This window comes from Mus musculus, chromosome 7 (assembly GCF_000001635.26).
Source record: "Mus musculus strain C57BL/6J chromosome 7, GRCm38.p6 C57BL/6J".
Lineage (NCBI taxonomy): Eukaryota > Metazoa > Chordata > Mammalia > Rodentia > Muridae > Mus > Mus musculus.
In genome coordinates this window covers 122,133,008-122,151,624 of record NC_000073.6, presented here as the reverse complement: position 1 = coordinate 122,151,624, position 18,617 = coordinate 122,133,008, and the positions used below count along the sequence as shown (strand labels likewise).

Genomic DNA, 18,617 nt, shown 5'->3' with positions numbered 1-18,617 from the left:
TGGACCAATGAGAACCAAAGCCAGGGAGTTTTCAGCAAAGGGGAGCTTTTTCTACCAATGACAAAAGCTGTGGGCAGTTGCACTACAGTATCTGAAAATAAGTCAGGCCTAGTGGCACACACCTTTAATCCCAGCACTCCTCAGGAGACAGAGGCAGAGGCAGGTGGATTTCTAGGATCAGTCTGGTCTATATATAGTAAGTCCCATGACAGCCAGGACTATAGAGAGAGTGTGTCTTGAAAGAACAAACAAAGAAACAAAGAAGAGCCATCTCAAAGGAAAACAGAGGAGGGACCTGGAGAGAGGCAAGCCCTTGATGACGCTGTTTGGTCTTAGAATCCAGCCTGAAATCCAACTGAGGTCTGGCTTTCTCGGCAACACAAACCAAACTCCTCCTTCTCGTCTATCCAGTGGGAAAGGTCTTTCCCATCTACCTTCTCTTCCAAGAACAAAGTTTTTCTTCTCTGGAAGTGTAATTGCCTGGTAGCAGACTATCCATGGGGTGAGAGCCACCATGGAGACAGAGTCCAGCTGGCCCTTCCTAGGATACCGGCTCATGACAGCACATGCTCAAACACTACCAGCACATAATTACACACTTGCTACTGTTTGTAGTCGGGACTGTTTTTATCTTCTTAGCACCTTGACTTGGCAATAGACTCCATTCCTCCCATAAGGAAAGGTCATGACCCTGACTGGGTTAATCACAGGGCCAAACACCATTGGCCACTGTTATTGATCCAAAAGGACACAAGCATTGCAGTAGAAACCACAGACAGCACTTTCTTTGGGATTTGCTAGGCCCAAACTGGGGTGCCATTGGGATGCAATGGTAGAAGTCTGGAGCTATAATCTATCATGTCCCAAAAGTACAAGAGAAAAAAACAGTAAATCTGAAGATCTGCTTATTGTCTGCTGATGTCCATTCTCCTTAATATCAGAAACTTCTTCCTAGTCCAGGTCACAGTGAGGCCCCATCTAAACACGCACACACACCCGTCCCAAGACACTTGTGAACCTGCACTCCTAGGGGAGTGTTATGGCTAGTCGTAGTTGTTAACTTGACTACCTCAGGAATTAACTAAAACCTAAATGTCTGGGCACATCTGTGAGGGATTTTTTTTTTCTTAATTAAACTATTTGTAGTGATAAGACCCATTTCTAATATGGATCACTGAGGTGAGAAGATCTACCTTTAATCTAAGCCACACTTTCTGCTGGCAGCTTTTATAAAGGACACGGAAACAAGGAGGCTTGCTCTCTTTTTGTCTGCTTGCTCTCACTCTCGCTGGCAAGTCCATTCCTTCACTGGTATTAGAGCCTACATCTTTAGGATTCCAGCATATACTGAAGACCAGCTGAGACAGCCAGCCTCACAGACTGGACAACTGCTGGATTCTTGAACCTTCTGTTAGTAGACAGCCATTTTTTAACTACCTGGACCATAGGAGCTCCAGTTGAGCAAATGCCTCCATGAAATCCAGCTGTATGGTATTTTCTCATTTAGTGATCAAGGGGGGAGGGCGGAGCCCATTGTGGGTGGGGCCACCCCTGAGCTGGTGGTCCAGGGTTCTATAAGAAAGCAGGCTGAGCAAGCCACGGGGAGAAAGCCAATAAGCAGCACCCCTCCATGGCCTCTGCATCAGCTCCTGCCTCCAGGTTCCTGCCCTGATTGAGTTCCTGTCCTGACTTCCTTTGTTGATAAACAGCAATATGGAAGTGTAAGATGAATAAACCCTTTCCTCCCCAACTTGTTTTTTTGGTCATGGTGTTTTCTAGCAGCAGCAGAAACCCTGACTAAAACATCTAACAAATGCCCATCCATAAAGACCACCAGAAGCAATTTGCTTTCAATTGCCAAAGCCTGCAGAATACCTTCAGTTTTACCTCAAGGAAATAGTAACTCTCCAGCCCTAAGTCATAACACAGCTTGAAGGGATCTTGATCCTCTGTGTCTTCCACAAAATATCACATTGGTTCATTATATTGACAACATCATGCTGACTAGACCAATAGACAGGAAGAAGCAACCATTTTGGACTCGTTGGTAACACATGAAAAAATGACAAATGACAAACAGAAAGCATTCTGAATTGGATTAGAGTCAAGTGCACTCAGGTTTTCCTGCCAACCCCACCAAGCTGGACATCAAGGAGGCCCCTGCTGGGTCTTGCCCTTCAGTGCTGAACTGTTTGGCCACTGTCTGAGAGAACTCAATGGACCAAGCCCTTCACCTCTAAACCGAGGACTCTGAGCAGAACCAGTTAGGGGCACTGGCAATGCCGCTTCCTCGGGCTGTGTCCACAGGATGACTTAAAAAGCCTCTCATGCAAATGTGAGGCTGACCTCAAGTACAAATATTTTAGTCTGAAGCATGGGAGTGTTAACAAATTCCACACAGGACAAATGCATCTAGGCTAGAGAGCAAGGCTCACGGACACTCATTTTTGGTGAAGTAATCCTTGAGTCAAGGAATGAGGACCTGACTAAGCCATCCGCACTGAAGACCTAAACCTGGGATTTTGCAGAAGCACAGTCTGCAGTGTAGGGTCCCCTCTTTAATGAATGAGCCTAAACCAGGATGTTTTACGTCTTTTATTAGCTACTATAGGACAACTAAGGCCACCTTAAAACAACAGATACCACTTATTTTTACTGACTTTATTTTTGTTGTTTTGAAGCAGGGTCTCATGTAGCCCACCAGGCAAGTGTGAGCTCACTATGTAGCTCCTATTCCTCCTGCCTCTACCTCCCAGGTACGAGGATGGGTATACGTCACCACAGCCTGTCTCTTCCTCATGTTCTAACCACCAATAGGAACCTGGGCCTGAAATCACACTTTCCCCAGGGCACAAGAAATTGTGGTTATTGGTCCCATCTTAGCAGCAGGAAAGTGGCCTGTCATCTGTGTGGACTGTGTAGCCTGGGGATAGGACAGGGTTCTGAGCAGTACTTGGGTCATGTGACTCCATGCTGGGAGGGTGCTGTTGCTCTGTAGGCCCAAGCCAGGCAGGTTCCAACCATCTGCAGAACCACAGGGCTAGAGTGTCAGGAACAGACCTTTCTGTCCTCCTCAGACGATGGTATGGCAACTGTTGACAGATTAGGTGTGTAGGATATTTTGGCTGCATATGTCTTTACCACATATATGTCTGGTGACCATGGAAGCCAGAAACCCATCAGATCCTCTGGAACTGGAGTAATAGATGGTCGTAGGGCCATGTGAGTGCTGGGAACTGAACCTGGGTCCTCTGGAAGAGCAACCAGCATGCTTAACCACTGAGCCATCTCTCTAGCCTTATTAAATTCTTAAATGCTCAGAGCCATGGAAAATTGAAAAAAAAAAAAAGCCAACAACGGGAGAGTAGAAGTTGTCAAAAACAGGACAGCTCTTGTAGTCACTGGCGGCTCTCTTTATCTCCAGGTTCGTCTTAAGAGTTCAAAAGAATTAAAGATATGAAGCAGAGACATTAGACTTGTGTTAGGGGTAGAAACTTCTGGTAGTAGCTTTTGGTGACGTCAATCATCAGCTCCTGTGTGCACTCTGGGAGCTCCCCTGAGAAGAGTCCTGAGAAAAGAGAGACCCAGTCAAGCAAGGAAGCCAGGGAGGCCAGTAACCCTACTATTTGTGCAAAGTCTAAAGACTTTTGCACTCTCTATCGAGGATCTAACTTTGTGGTCCTTCAGACTGACAAGACTGTTGACTACATACATCTTCTGATGCCTTGGAATTGGAATTATGGGAAATTGTGAGCTGCCATGTGGTTGCTGGGTACATACATCTTCGGAAAGGTCTGAGTTTGTTTGGGAACCAAACACTACAGCTCTCAGTCCAGCTGGAGGAGGTCAGAACTTGCTTACAAGATCCAAAGAGAGAGGGCATCTCTGACTGCTGTGGGTTGTTCCACACAAGGGCTTCTCATCCCCACTGAGCCCCACTGAGCCTTATCTTTATCCTGAGGAAAGAACTGTCCTGCCATTCCTACAGTGAAACTCAATCCACCAAAGCAGTGATACTGGGTACAGATGAATCAAAAGAAGACAACAGAACAGTCCATGGTGGAACAAGCATGGTTAAGAATTCCAGGGTGGGGCTGGTGAGATGGCTCAGTGGTTAAGAGCGCCGACTGCTCTTCCAAAGGTCCCGAGTTCAAATCCCAGCAACCACATGGTGGCTCACAACCATCCGTAATGAAATCTGATGCCCTCTTCTGGAGTATCTGAAGACAGCTACAGTGTACTTACATTAAATAAATAAATATTTAAAAAAAAAAAAAAAGAATTCCAGGGTGGTGCCGGGCAGTGGTGCAGGCCTTTGATCCCAGCACTTAGGAGGCAGAGGCAAAAGGATTTCTGAGTTCAAGGCCAGCCTGGTCTACAGAGTGAGTTCCAGGACAGCCAGGGCTATACAGAGAAACCCTGTCTCGAAAAACCAATAAAATGAAATAAAATAAAATAAAATAATTCCAGGACTCGGGAGGCAGAGGCAGGCGGATTTCTGAGTTCGAGGCCAGCCTGGTCTACAAAGTGAGTTCCAGGACAGCCAGGGATACACAGGAAACCTGTCCCAAAACAACAACAGCAACAACAACAGTAACAACAACAAACTTTCTGAAACAGAGGTATGTAAGCTGCTGTCTCCACTCATGCACTTTAAAAATAGGTAGCAGAGGGCTGGAGAAATGCCTTGGCAGTTAAGAGCAGCACTAACTGTTCTTACAGAGGTCCTAGGTTCAGTACCAACATCCACATGACAGCTAACAACCATGTGTAACTCTAGGTCTGGGTGCTTCATGCATGTAGTGCAGAGATATATGCAGGCAAGGACACAGACACATAAAATAAAAAGTTAGCAAAGTTTTCAACATTTATACCCCTGTACTTATAAATCAACTTCTAAGAATGTATGTCAGAGATAACTGTGCCCAATTGCACAATACATGTAAAACAATGTCAGGACAGCAGTTTCTAATAGTGCCCAGGTTCACCGTTTAATGATCCATTGTACTATGGGACTGATTCACTGCTTTGTGTTAAACTCACCTATGCAGTATGTGAAGTTTGTAACTCTCGAGAGGAGTGATGTGGGTCTCTATTTATCGCAATAGTATACTGCCAAATAAAGGGCAGTTTCCAAGCCGTACAGAGAAACAGTTTGATTTCACTTACGTAGGTACAGTTTCAAATACCTATATTATCCATTCAAACACATAAGCACACCTACATATTTTATATATTTACAAAATGTACTGAGTATATCTGAAAATAAAAACAAAACCAAAAACCTCACAGAATTCTCATAGGCACTCTACAAATAAAAAGTGCACATGAGGCCTGCAAACATGTTCAAACGTCACAGTGTTCTTGTTTTGTTTTGTTTTGTTTTGAGACCGGCTCTCTAGGTAGTGCTGGCTGTCCTGGAACTCATCATGTAGACCAGGCGGGCCTTGAGCTCACAGAGATCCACCTGTCTGCTTCCCAAGTGCTGGGATTAAAGGTGTGTACCTTTAACACCTGGCTTTAATGCGTATGAATATTTTACCTACATGTATGTTTGTGCACCACATGCATGCCTGGTGCCCAGGGAAGTCAGAAGAGAGCTCTGGACCCTCTGAAACTGGGTTTATGGACAGCTGTGAGTTATCATGTGGGTGCTAGGAATTGAACCGTGGTTCTCTGCAAGAGAAACAAGCACTCTTAACTGCTGAGTCACCTCTCCAGGCCCCAAACTATACAGTATTTAATCGTTATGTAATAATTAGACTACTTAAAAAATGTAGCTATATCACATAAAACTCCCATTTTTAGCAGTTCCTTAAACATCAGCTTTCATGCTCTCAGATGCATGTCAAGCAGCCATGATGGGCTACGGCTTTCATCACTGCACTATCTGCCTGTGGCTGCAGTAGCGTCTGAGCTTGTGGCTTCTGATCAAGATCCATTCTGGTTTCCAGCTTCATGGTTTAATTTTATCTCACATGGCTCTCCATTAATGTGCCAGATTTCCTGCAAGCCCACATGTCTGAATTCAAAGATGGAAGTGCCAATAAAATACTCTAAAATAAATATGTAGCCGGGCCTGGTGGCGCACACCTTTAATCCCAGCACTTGGGAGGCAGAGGCAGGTGGATTTCTGAGTTTGAGGCCAGCCTGGTCTACAAAGTGAGTTCCAGGACAGCCAGGGCTACACAGAGAAACCCTGTCTCAAAAAAAAAAAAAAAAAAAAAGTACTCTAATGTCTAGTATTTATCTGTGAAACTACACAAAAGAAAAATCAGAAGTATCTTGTCACAGTGCAAGAAGTTTAGGCTCTAAATGAGGGGTCTTTGGTGCTGGACAAGGCTTTGACACTGGGGACAGCACACCTTCCAGTCTTAGTTTGCTCATGTACAGCAACCTGGATGGTCACAGGTATTTGGGCTTTTTAAAAAAGTCTTTATTACTTCCATCTGAAATACCAGGATGGCTTCTTTGTCTTCTGGCATTAGTGTTCAGTGACCATAAGAAGCTGGTACTAAAGAATGTGAATACATTAAGAAGATGAAGCATGGGCTGGAGAGATGGCTCAGTGGTTAAGAGAACTGACTGCTCTTCTGAAGGTCCTGAGTTCAAATCCCAGCAACCACATGGTGGCTCACAACCATCTGTAATGGGGTCTGATGCCCTCTACTGATGCATCTGAAGATAGCTACAGTGTACTTACATATAATAATAAATAAATCTTTGGGCTGGAGCATGCAGGGCTGGAACAAGTAGCCAGAGTGAGCAGAGGTCCTGAGTTCAATTCCCAGCAACCACATGATGCCTCACAACCATCTGTACAGCTACAGTGTACTCATATACATAAAATAAATAAATCTTAAAAAAAAAAGATGAAGCACACATATCTCTAAGGAGATTTTCCTTTCTCCTTCGTCCACTCAGAGCCCAGGCAAGAGAGAAATGCTTCTTTGTCCTTCCCACGTGCTGGTGGCAAATTTGTTCCTAGCAAACTTTTCTTTTCAATGTTATTATTTACTCTGATGTATACAGGTGTTTTGTCTGTATACCTGTGTACAGCTGGTTATTCCACAGCCCAGAAAAGGGAACTGAATTCCCTGGAACTGGAATTCCAAAAAGTTGAGCTGCCATACAGGTGTCAGGAATGAAAACCAGTCCTGTGGAAGAGCATCAGTGTGCTTCACCCCTGAGCCAGCACTCTAGACCCTACCGCAACCTTTGTGAGGAGAAACCTTTCAAAGGTGTTTGGGAAATCTCTCTACCATATGTGGATCTAAGGCTTTCTCGTCTATCCCCACAAGTACCACATTTTTTAATCACTCTGCTGTGATAGCAACATTCATCACTGCAATCTTCCAGTCTGGGTCTCCATTGTTCTTTGTTTCTGATTATTTCCTGTTTTAAAAAATTGTGAGCCCAGTTACTGATTTCCAAGTGCAACTTGTTCACTGGGTATGGTGGTACATGCTTTTAATCTCAGCTCTAGGGGGCACATACAGTCAGATCTCTGAGTTCAAAGGCAGCCTAGTCTACATAGTGAGTTCCAGGCCAGCCAAAGCTAGTGAGACCACTGTCTCAAAAAACAAATACCACCCTCACTAAAAACTACTTATTCATACGCCTTTTGTAGTATTTTGTTGCTAAATCACATATCAGAGACAGAAGTCTTACCTATTACTTTAGTGACGGAAAACAGTTTTAAGGCGGTTGAAACAGACATATTAACATCAACATTACCTGGGCAGCCGGAGAAGACAGTGAATGGGGGGACCACAGTTTCTGGGGGTAATACTGTATTGTCGAGAATTTTGCAGCAGTCTTTCAATACACAACGGCGCCCCTGAAATTATAATCTCATTAATAGGTATTGATCACAACATGGAGTAAAGCTTGGTTAGTGTGCTGTGTAGAGGCTGTTCTATATTATCTTTATTCACGGTATTTTTATGACAGTGTCTCATTATTGTAGCCCTACTTGACCTGGAATTTGCTATGTTGACCAGGCTAGCCTCAAACTCAGAGAGCCAACTGCTTCTACCTCTGGAGTGCTAGGAGAACAAGCATGCATCTCCATACCCGGGCACTCATGGCTTCTTATAACAGCCAGGGTGCCAGGGATAATGACAGGGTGTTTGGGTGAAATTATGTACTTCAAGTGGAATCTGACAAGGACGAGTAAAGGGTGTGTGTGTGTGTGTGCAGGCGCACACATAAATGCTACAGGATAATACATATCATTTTAGGCATTAGACATTAGGCAAACCTTTCTCTTCTGAGAGTTCTTTTTCTCTTCTACTTGGCCTAGTGGCACCTGCTGTTTTGCTGCCTTTTTCTTCTGGTAACAGAAGCTTTTTGCAAGGGGCACTACCCACCCCCATCGTGGTCACATTCTTTACCTCTAGCCCATACATAGACTCCATGCTTGACCAGTGACTGGTTAGGGAACTAACACATGAGCCAAATTAGTCTGTGAACCTCAAACATGAGTTTCTGCAGGGAAGACAGGGAAACGAAGCACGTTCCGGGAGGTCCCAGAAGATGGATGGGTACCTACAGCAGCGTCTTATCCTTGTCAGGAAGTAACCCAGAAGGAAGACAAAAGGGATGAAGGCTTGCTTTCATGCTATCAGATGAACCTTTGGGTCATGAGAGCATGAATTAGGATCTACTTCTGGACTCCCGCTTTATATTAGCTAATCTAATACATTTGGTTGGGCACCTGCCTGTTTAACGGTTACTTGTCTGTTTGCTTGTTAATTCCAAAAGAAAAAAAAATCTTGACAAATATTCTTAAGTAGAAGATATTAGTCAATTTGTTTGTCCTCAGGAGATAAATATTTGAATATTTAGACTACACCTTATGTTTAACTTTATACAGTGGTACCATTTTTTTTCAATTCTTCCATAATCCACAGCAGTTTAAAGGCAAGAAATATGGCATGAGAAAACTCAGTTATTTGTTAGGTTTAGGGGAAATCTATGAATACAATTTAAACCTGTGCCTGGGGTTACTCACCAAGCAGATCAAAGTTCCATTCTTTAACTATTTTTTAAATGTGTGTGTGTGTAGGACACAGGTTTATATCAGGAAAGTGGTAATTCTCAACCTTTTTTAAAAGACCAACTCTTTCATTGAGCCTAGAGCTCACTGTTCTAGCTAGACGACCTGGCCACTGGGCCCCCAGCACTGTCTCCACCTCTCCAAGCACTGGGATTACAGGTATGTGCCACCATGTACAGCTATTATTGGTGCTAGAGATTGAAGCTCAGATTCTTCACCACACACAGAAAGCACTACCCACTGAGCCATCTCTCCGGCCCACTGACTGTCTTTAATTCACCTGTATCTCCATCAGCCTGCTTGTTTCCATGAGAAAAAGTATGCTGCCAAATGAAATCTTTCAAAGTTTTATTTATTTAAGTGTATTGGTATTTTGTCTCCTGGTGCCTTTGAAGGCCCCGAAGCTAGAATTACAGATGGTGGTGAGCCATTATGTGGGTGCTAGAAATTGATTCTGGGTCCTCAGGAAGAACAGCCAGTGCTTTTAACTGTTGAGCCATCTCTCCAGCTTCCCTAAGTGAAAATTTTAAAAAAGGCTCTATCACCAGAAATGATAGCTGTAAAGAAATTCTAATCCAGCAGCACGGCTGTTCTGGCAAGGGATCACATCCAAAGACCTAGGTCTGTGTGATCTGGCTGGAATGCAGACAGGACACACACCTTTAATCCCTCTGGCTAGAATACAGACATACCCTTAGTATACACCTTTAATCCCAAACCACGAAGGTTAGATTGCAGAAGGAAGCACCCATGTTTGAGAGTGATGTCTAATTGAGGGACAAAGTGAAAAATCAGAGAAAGAGCTGGCAGAATGAGTCAGAGATGGGATATGCCCAACACTCATGAGAACAGCCAGGAAAGAGAGGCTACTTAAGAGCAGCACCAAGTTCAGTTAGGTCAGCTTGGCTGATGTAGTTCTGTTCAGTTTAGTTGAAAGCAATTAAAGTCAGTGCAGTTGGGTTGAGTTTCACTGACTTCAGTTCAGAGGCAGTTTTTACTGGGACAGTTTTACAGAGACAGGTTGCAGAGAGAACAAGTTAGACACAGGTGAAGACAGAATGAGATAGAGAATGAGAAGGAGCCAGAAGATTAGAACAGATTGTCAGTGTTAGTTTGAGGCCAAGCAGAACAATTCACTGAGAAACTGAGAGAAGCCAGTTTAAATCAGTCAACTTGGAGAGGAATTTTGAGCCAGAACAGCTGAGTTGACCCTGCCAGCCAGAGTTCAAAAAGAACTAGAAAGGGTTAGCTAATTCAGCAGCAAGCCTCCAAGACAATTACATTTGGCAAATAAAAGTTACTAACAGGTAGCAGTCTGCTTTAATCCCAGCATGAAGGAAGCACAGGCAAGCAGATCTTGGCAAGCAGACTAGCTAAGTGTTAGAAATGTAACTCAGGATAGAATGCTTGCCAGGGATACACAGGGCAGGGTTCATTTCTGGCAGCAGTCAGTATGTAATAACCAGTGTAGTAACTGTATGTCTTTGTAAGTTATAGTGTGATACTTCTGTGCAGAACATGTGCTGATCAAATCAATGCAATTGAAATTATGACTGTCTTATCACTTGATGTTTAGAGCCTTCCAATGCCTCTTCAGGCACTTCTTAAATTTACAGTAAGTTGTTTTGTTTATTTTTTTAATTATTTATTTATTATATGTAAGTACACTGTAGCTGATTTCAGACTCACCAGAGGAGGGCGTCAGATCTCATTACAGATGGTTGTGAGCCACCATGTGGTTGCTGGGATTTGAACTCAGGACCTTCGGAAGAGCAGTCAGTGCTCTTAACCACTGAGCCATTTCAACAGCCTTACAGTAAGTTGTTGTGGAGTGAGGCTCCTCTGCTGCGCCATGCACTAGAACATCCTCCTTGCTACACTGTACATTAGTGCCCTTATTTCATCTCCTTCTAGCTTCTCCCTTAATTATTATTGTCCTTTCTTTTATTTGACATCAATTTTTTGTTTGTTTGTTTTTCTTGTGTGTCTGTGTGGGGAGGGGGGATGGTTGTCAAGACAGGGTTTCTTGCTGTCCTGAAACTGGCTCTACATGTAGACTAGACTGGCTTTGAACTCAGAGATCATCTTTATCTGCCTTCAAAGTGCTGGGGTTAAAGGACTGTTTAATTGAGATCAACCACGCACCATGACTGTTTGATTGAGATCAACTTTCTTCATTCCTCTTTCATTAACAGAGAGCTGAACAATAACTTTTGCTCTACACATAGTAAGAAATGCCTTTGCAACAAGAATATGTGGGAGAATTATCGTTCCAATTAGAATTGTTTTCACATCAACATGAGCTCCCCCTGTATCCATGCTGAGTCTTTGTGGCTTCTAGAACAAGAACTGTGAACTGCATGGCCGATACTTTAACATCTGACACTTAGCTAGGGCAGAGAGTTAGTTCTGCATCTGGGATGGAAGAACCTGGCTTTTACTATAATCCAGTCTGTGGTACACATCTGAAATATACAAAGCATCTTCTCTAGACTTCATGCAGACTACCTTTGGTTATTAACATTCTCAACTAAGACACCATTGTCAGAAACCCCGACAGCTGTTTCTTTAGCTACAAGACAGCATGAAACCAAACCTTGCCTGTGGCACCTCTGCTTCTATGGATGAGGGTCTTTCAGGTGTTGCTGAATTGGAGGCCTGTCTGCTCCCTGCACTACCTGCAGTCCCCTAACAATATGCCCTTTAGTGATACTGGCCCTCACACACAATAATCCCTCTCCTGAACTTCCCAAGCTTCCATTGTCTTCGGCACTAGTTTCAATTTGCCCATCATATCTGTGGTGGTCTGGCTATGTTTGACCTAGGGAGAAGCACTGCTGGGAGGTGAGGTCTTGTTGGAGGAAGTGTTGACACTGTGGGGGTGAGCTGCTGCCTGAAGATAGCAGTATTCTGTTTGCCTTAAGAACAAGATGTAGAACTCTCAGCTCCTTCTCCACTACCATGCCTGCCTGGATGCTGCCATGCTTCCTGCTATGATAATGGACTGAACCTCTGAACCTGTAAGCCAATGCCAATTAAATGTCCTTAGAAGAGCTGCCTTGGTCATGGTGTCTGTTCACAGCAATAGAAACCTAACTAATACAATATCCTTCATCCATAGCACACGGTTTTATGAGACAAGGCAACAAAGAGTCCGATTGGCAGTGCAGCTACTCAAATGGTATGTATATTAAATTGTAGCTCTACCTCTGTCTTTGTCAAATCACTTAGTGTTAACATCAGACACTGGTCTTTATAGCCAGCTCTTAGACCCAGTGACCAGACATCATCTCTAGGTGACAGTACTGCTTCTGCATCCACTGCCACAGCACCCACTGAGTCCCTTTGTACATGAGTCACAGCCCAGATAAAAGACCCATCGACCCCACACCAGCCCCCTTTTTCCTTCTACCCTCTCCCATAGGCTGCCTCTGCCAACAAACCTCCCATGTGAGACCTGCTGCATGGTGTGATTTGCCTGGGACTGCCCTGCCTATTCTAACACTTAGTACCTATGGACGTCAATACTCTCAGCAGTAAACAAGAATAACAACAGTACCAACACCCTTGTGTGGTTATGAATATTAGATGAAGTAACTGATGGAAATGAAGTTTGGTGTGAGTACACGCATGTGTTCATGTCGGAACATATGTCTATGTACATTTATACAGAGGCCAGATGTTAACCTCCAGTGTTGGTCCTTAGGCACCATCCACCTTGTTTTTTATGACACAGGGTCTGTCCTTGCACCAGTGCTTGGCAAGTAGGCTGCTTGGTCAGACATTCTTCCTGTTTCTGCCTCCCCAGTGTTTACACACGTGTGATGCCACTCCTGGCTCTTCACACGGGTTCTAGGACCACACTCGGGTCCTCATTCCTTCCATAACATCATATGGAAGAGTGACAATACACGCTAGCCATTATTACTTGGTTTTATTTTGGCTATGTGTTTGTGTCTTTGCGGTGTTGAAGAATCAAATCCACAGTCTCATACAAGCTACATACACACTCTACATCTGAGCTAGTTCCCCAGCCCACTAGCCATTGTCACTAATGCTTGGAAAAAGTCCAAATCCAGTAAGAAAATCTTAACCCCAGGAAACTGGAAATGGCTCATCCCCCATTACAAAGTTCTACCGATAGGGTGGGAGGGGAAGACAGAGAGGAAATGAAACTGCTTAGCTGAGAGAATCCTATACTTACAATCACACAGTTCTTCCCAACGTGAACATAAGAACCAATCTGGGCAGCGTTGACCACACAGTCTTCCTCGATAAAGACATGATCCCCAATATGCAGAGGAAAGAATGCAACACTAAAAAGGAAAAGAAGACGAATCAGGAAAGGGCAAGGTGATGGAGTTTGGGTTAAGGTTTACAGAACTAGAGACCATAACCTCAACATTTATTTATTTATTTATTTACAGATTGATTCATTTGCTTTTTTGTTTTTTGAGGCAGGGTCTGTCTTTGTAGTCCTGACCACCCTGGAGCTCACTATGTAGAGTGGCCTCAAACTCACTAAGACCCTCTTGCCTCTGCCTCACAAGCTCTGGAATTATAGACATTCATTGACAGGCCCAGCTTTAACAGATACTCCTTCTACGTTGCCTAGGCTAACCTAGAATTTGTGACATAGCCCAGGATGACCTACCTTAACCCCTTGATCCTCCTGACTCAGCCTCCTGAGCAGTGGAGGCAGGTACCATGCCCTCAGTTTTTGTCACGTCTTAAGAAGACTATTCCTTACAAGAAAACAACCCTCAGGTCACAGACATTACAAATGTTAAAACCAAAGAGTCAGGCTAATAACTCAAAACCTGTTCCTGCTTTCTGTGACAAAGCTCACACATCATGCTTAGTAATCTGTTTCCAAGACTGACAAGTTCATAGGCTATCAGGAGGAGGACGAGGAGGAGGAGGAGGAAGAGGAAGATGAGGAAGAGGAGGAGGAGGGGGAGGAAGGGGAGGAAGGGGAAGGGGAAGAAGAGGGAGGAGGAGGAGGAGGAGGAGGAGAGAAAGAAAGAAAGAAAGAAAGAAAGAAAGAAAGAAAGAAAGGAAGGAAGGAAGGAAGGAAGGAAGGAAGGAAGGAAGGAAGAAAGGAAGGAAGGAAGGAAGGAAAAGTAGTAGTAGTGTGTGTTTCTGGGTATCTACAGAGGAGTGGTAGATCCCTTGGAGCTCTAGTCATAGGCTACTTAATGTGGATGCTGAGATCTGAACCTGGTCCTTTGACAGAGCAGTAAGCACTCTGAACCACTGAGCCAACTCCTAGTCACATATTAAATCTGTGGACTAGATGAGATATAAAGTAGTTGTTTGCTCATTAACTCCTCCAGCCCTGTTCTACAAGGGATATTTTGCAAGTCATAGTGTCTATCAGCCAAGACTCAATAACTTTTAGTATTTTAAGTCTCTTCCTCTTGTGCAACAAAGTTCCTTGATCACACAGCAGTCTACAGCAAACCCTCTTAAAGTTTTTCTGTTCCTGATATCTTTTTACCCAACAAATTGTTCTTTATGTGAACCCAGGTATACAGTTATACCAAATAGGTTTCCTAGTGAAACATTTAAACTGAGTGTTGTGGCACACACCTATAATCCCAGCACTTAGGTGGTCGAGTGAGGAAAATTAGGGGGTTCAAGGCCAGGCTGAGCTGCACTAGACCTATCTCAAACACACACACACACACACACACACACACACACAAAATTACTGGTAATAGATCATAAGGAGTCTATGGCCATAATGATCTAAATGTGTCCAATCTCATTGTAAATCATAGAGAAATTTTATTTTATTTTTTAAAGATATATTTATTTATTTATTAATTTATGTATGTGAGTACACTGTAGCTGTACACATGGTTGTGAGCCTTCATGTGGTTGTTGGGAATTGAATTTAGGACTTCTGCTGGTTCTGGTCAACCCCGCTCACTCAGTCCCTGCTTACTCTGGCCCAAAGATTTATTTATTATTATACATAATAATTATACAGTTGTTATGGCTTAAACTCCTCTCCAAGATGACTGATTCAATCTGGCTTCTGACTAAATTGCTCTGCTTAATCTCATACTAACTCTGGCAATCTGTTCTAATTTCTGGCTTATTCTCATTCCCTGGCTTGTTCTGTCTTCACCTATGTCTAGCTCACTCTCTCTTCAACCCATCCCTGTAAAACTCTCCTCTCCTCTCCTCTCTTTCCTCCCTATTTTCTTGAGAGTTAGGCATATCCTAGTGTCAAATCTTTCTCTGATTTGTTACTTTGTCGGCCTCTCAATTAGACACCACTTTCAAGCACAGGCCTTTCCTTCTACAAACTCTACCTTCATTGTTTGGAATTAAGGTATATACTAAGGGCGTGTCTGCATTCAAGCCCAAGGGATTAAAGGTGTGTCCTAAAGTGTGTCGGCATTCCAGCTAGAGTAGCCCTTTGCTGGATTAAAACTCCTCTACATATGTGCATTTGCTTATATGAGTTTATGTACACCTCCTGAATGTAAGAGTCCAAGGAGGCCAGAAGAACGAACTAGTCCTTAACTGGAACAATAGGCAGCTGTAAACCAGCCAGGTCCTTTGTAAGAGCAGTGGTGCTCTTAACCAGTGAACCATCTCTCTAGCCTCAAAACCCACCATTCTAATATGATAAAACCCAAGGATATACTAACTTTATACTTACATGTTAAGGAATGACTGTAGGAAAATATTAAAAGCTTATTTTCAATAACTAAACACTCTTTCTCTAGTAGCAGGAAAATATGCAGTAAAGACATTAGAATTTTTACCACAGTTCAAATCTGAGTGGAATGCTTGAGGAAGCACTCACTGGGACGGCGTGTATGGTGTCGTGCACAGTGCAGTGTGCGTGTGTGCACAGAGCTGAGGCTGCAGCAGCGTCAGATGATGTATCATGAGCAGATATTGCCAGAAACTTTGGATTCACTCTGTATTTCCTTTTGAGTTAATTTTTGGTTTTACAAACTCAGAAACCTTTCATTTGTTGTCAGAGCCCTCCACATTCAGTTATGCAATGATTATACAGGGACTTGCAGTTTAAGAAACTATTGGCTACACTAGTCCTGAGAGTTCTTTAATTTTAAATTAAAAATCCAAATTTCTCAGCACTATCTGATTCTGGAATACATTCGAGAGGAAACTCCAGCTTTACCGTTTACTCAGGCTTTACTATCTGTGTTCGGTTGTCTGTTTCTTGTAGGGACTTTTCTTCCTGACAGCCAACAATGAACACCCAGAGAGAGGTTCATTACTGTGAGCGCTTATGCAGCGCCCCCAAATGGCCAGATCTTCTCATTACACATCTAAACACATGGTCATGGGCAACATCACCAGAACAGGATGGAGCCTAGGATTGCAAACAGGTAATTAAGTCACATACCCTTTGCTGAATTTTTTGAACGGTGGCCTTATGACACTACGGCTTTTCACGACACAGTGACGTCCAACTCTTACATTTGCCAGGTCTCCTCGGATGATACAGTCATTCATTATAATGGTCTATAAAGCAAAACACGTGTAAAAAATACCAGTTAAGTCCATGTCCCTGAATTCTGTTTTAAAGTACTTAAGATACTGCCTCTTCATGAGTTTTGTGTCTAGTAGTCCTAGGCACAATACAGCACAGAGAACAATCTGCCACTGCATTCTGTTCAGACATAAAAGATTTCTGGCCCTTCCCTCCACCACCACCATGTTCTTACTCATAATATTTAATGCAATGTAAATCCTATTTAAATAAAATACTGAAGAAAATGACAGAAGTGTTCACGTTCTGTTTAGAAGAAATTCCTCCCCTCTCTTCTCCCTCTGTCTAGCTGCCCTGTGTCTCCTGTGCTCTCTCCTGTTATATTTCACGTGTTACTGCCCTCCCCACCCTCTTCCTTAAAGCTTCTTTATTCCCCATCTAATGGGCCGCTCTCTAATTTTTTTGGCTTCTCCTCCCTGATCGTCTTTGTGCATTCAATAAATCTAATTTGGAGAAAAAAATGAAAACAAAGAAAGAGGGGTTAGAGAGATGGCTCAGCGGTTAAGAGCACTGGCTGCTCTTTCAGAGGTCTGAGTTCAATTCCCAGCAACCACATGGTGGCTCAAAACCATCTGTAATGGGATCTAATGCCCTCTTCTGGTGTGTCTGAAGACAGTGACAATGTGTTCATATATACATAAAATAAATAAATGTTTAAAAAAACAAAAACAAAGAGAGAGAACTGGAAATGACAAATTGGAGACAGCACTATCCCATATACCCTGCTGATACAGTGACTAGCTGAAGGCATAAGGGTAACCTCCTGAAGCTGCCTGTGCCCTTTACCTTGCCATTGAGGACGATGTTCTGGCTTCCACACAAAACAGACTGGCGACTAACTTTGTTCCCAGATGCCTAAAAGCAAACAGAAATCTGGAGTGAAAAAACAGAGGATTTCTGGACTACAGTTTCCATCATGAAAGCTCACATTGAGGAGAAAATTACTTCAAATGAAGGGCAGTCTAAAAATGAATGAGGCCTGAATGTATACTGCACCCCTACTGTCCCAGCTCTGGGTGGGGTGACTGTGAATTTGGGGTTAGACTAAACTATGAAGTGAGACTCCATCACCAAACAAACAAACAAAAACAAACTGGAGAAGGAATGCACTGGGGGGGGGGGGGGAAGGCTGTGGGCACGGCTCCGTGATAAGAGCACTCAGGAACTGAATCCAATCTATCAAAAGAGCAAGGGTAGATCAGGAACTGAGAGCTCAAGAAATGAATTCAGGATCGGTATCTAATGAGCGGTCTAATGACTGATGTGCATTCAGACCCCACTTCCATATTACGGTTTCATAGCCTTCAGTGAGGAAAATTACTTTTCCATGATCACAGACACACAGAAAAAATAATGATAGTAACCCTAACGGGGGCAGTTTACATATGTTGTATTATGAGTTGACGAATAGAAACAATAACGTCTTAGCACGTAAGCAGACTGTGAAATATTATTTTTAAAAAGGGCCCGGAGTCTGAAAATGTAATTTATATACAGAATGAATAGGCTGTACTGTGTATTCCTCTGGAAGACATTATTTAACAGGAAACTCAGGCGTGTGTATATGCACACACATAGATATATATGCATAGAAACTCTCCCACATCCACACTTTCCTCCCCCGCTACACAGCACACCCACACACACGAGATGAAGGAGAAGAGAGCCTAATGCATGCATGCACCGACTAAATAACAATCAGATGAAACACGAAGCATCTCTAAGTCATCCAAGGAAGGGACTGAGGGAACGGGAACCAGTGCAGCCGGGACGGGAGGGGCGACCGTCCAGTCCTCGAGGGTCCCGTGACTGCCAGCGGCGGCAGGGTCGCCACACGCGCACCGTCTCGATGTACTCCGACTTGTTGTACAGCAGTTCGCCCAACTCCATGGCTTCCCCCTCTCTGAACCTCAGGATCCTGTCAGTAGCTCAGGCAGACGGTGATTCCAGCTACTTCCGGTTGATCGGCCACTTCCGCTATCCCCGCCCTGGACTCTCATTCGACTCTCCTCTAGT

At 43.6% G+C, this 18,617-nt stretch overlaps 1 protein-coding gene across 1 annotated transcript; it reads right to left on the bottom strand.

Annotated features, from left to right (window-relative positions):
- Window positions 1-2,580: 2,580 nt before the first annotated feature.
- Dctn5 (dynactin 5) lies at window positions 2,581-18,584 on the bottom strand. The gene is made up of 6 exons (NM_021608.3): window positions 18,444-18,584; window positions 17,388-17,456; window positions 16,455-16,573; window positions 13,266-13,377; window positions 7,738-7,840; window positions 2,581-3,568 (listed from the first exon to the last, which is right to left on the bottom strand). The coding sequence occupies exons 1-6, from the start codon at window positions 18,489-18,491 to the stop codon at window positions 3,471-3,473; spliced, it is 549 nt and encodes a 182-aa protein (NP_067621.3). The 5' UTR covers window positions 18,492-18,584; the 3' UTR covers window positions 2,581-3,470.
- Window positions 18,585-18,617: the final 33 nt, after the last annotated feature.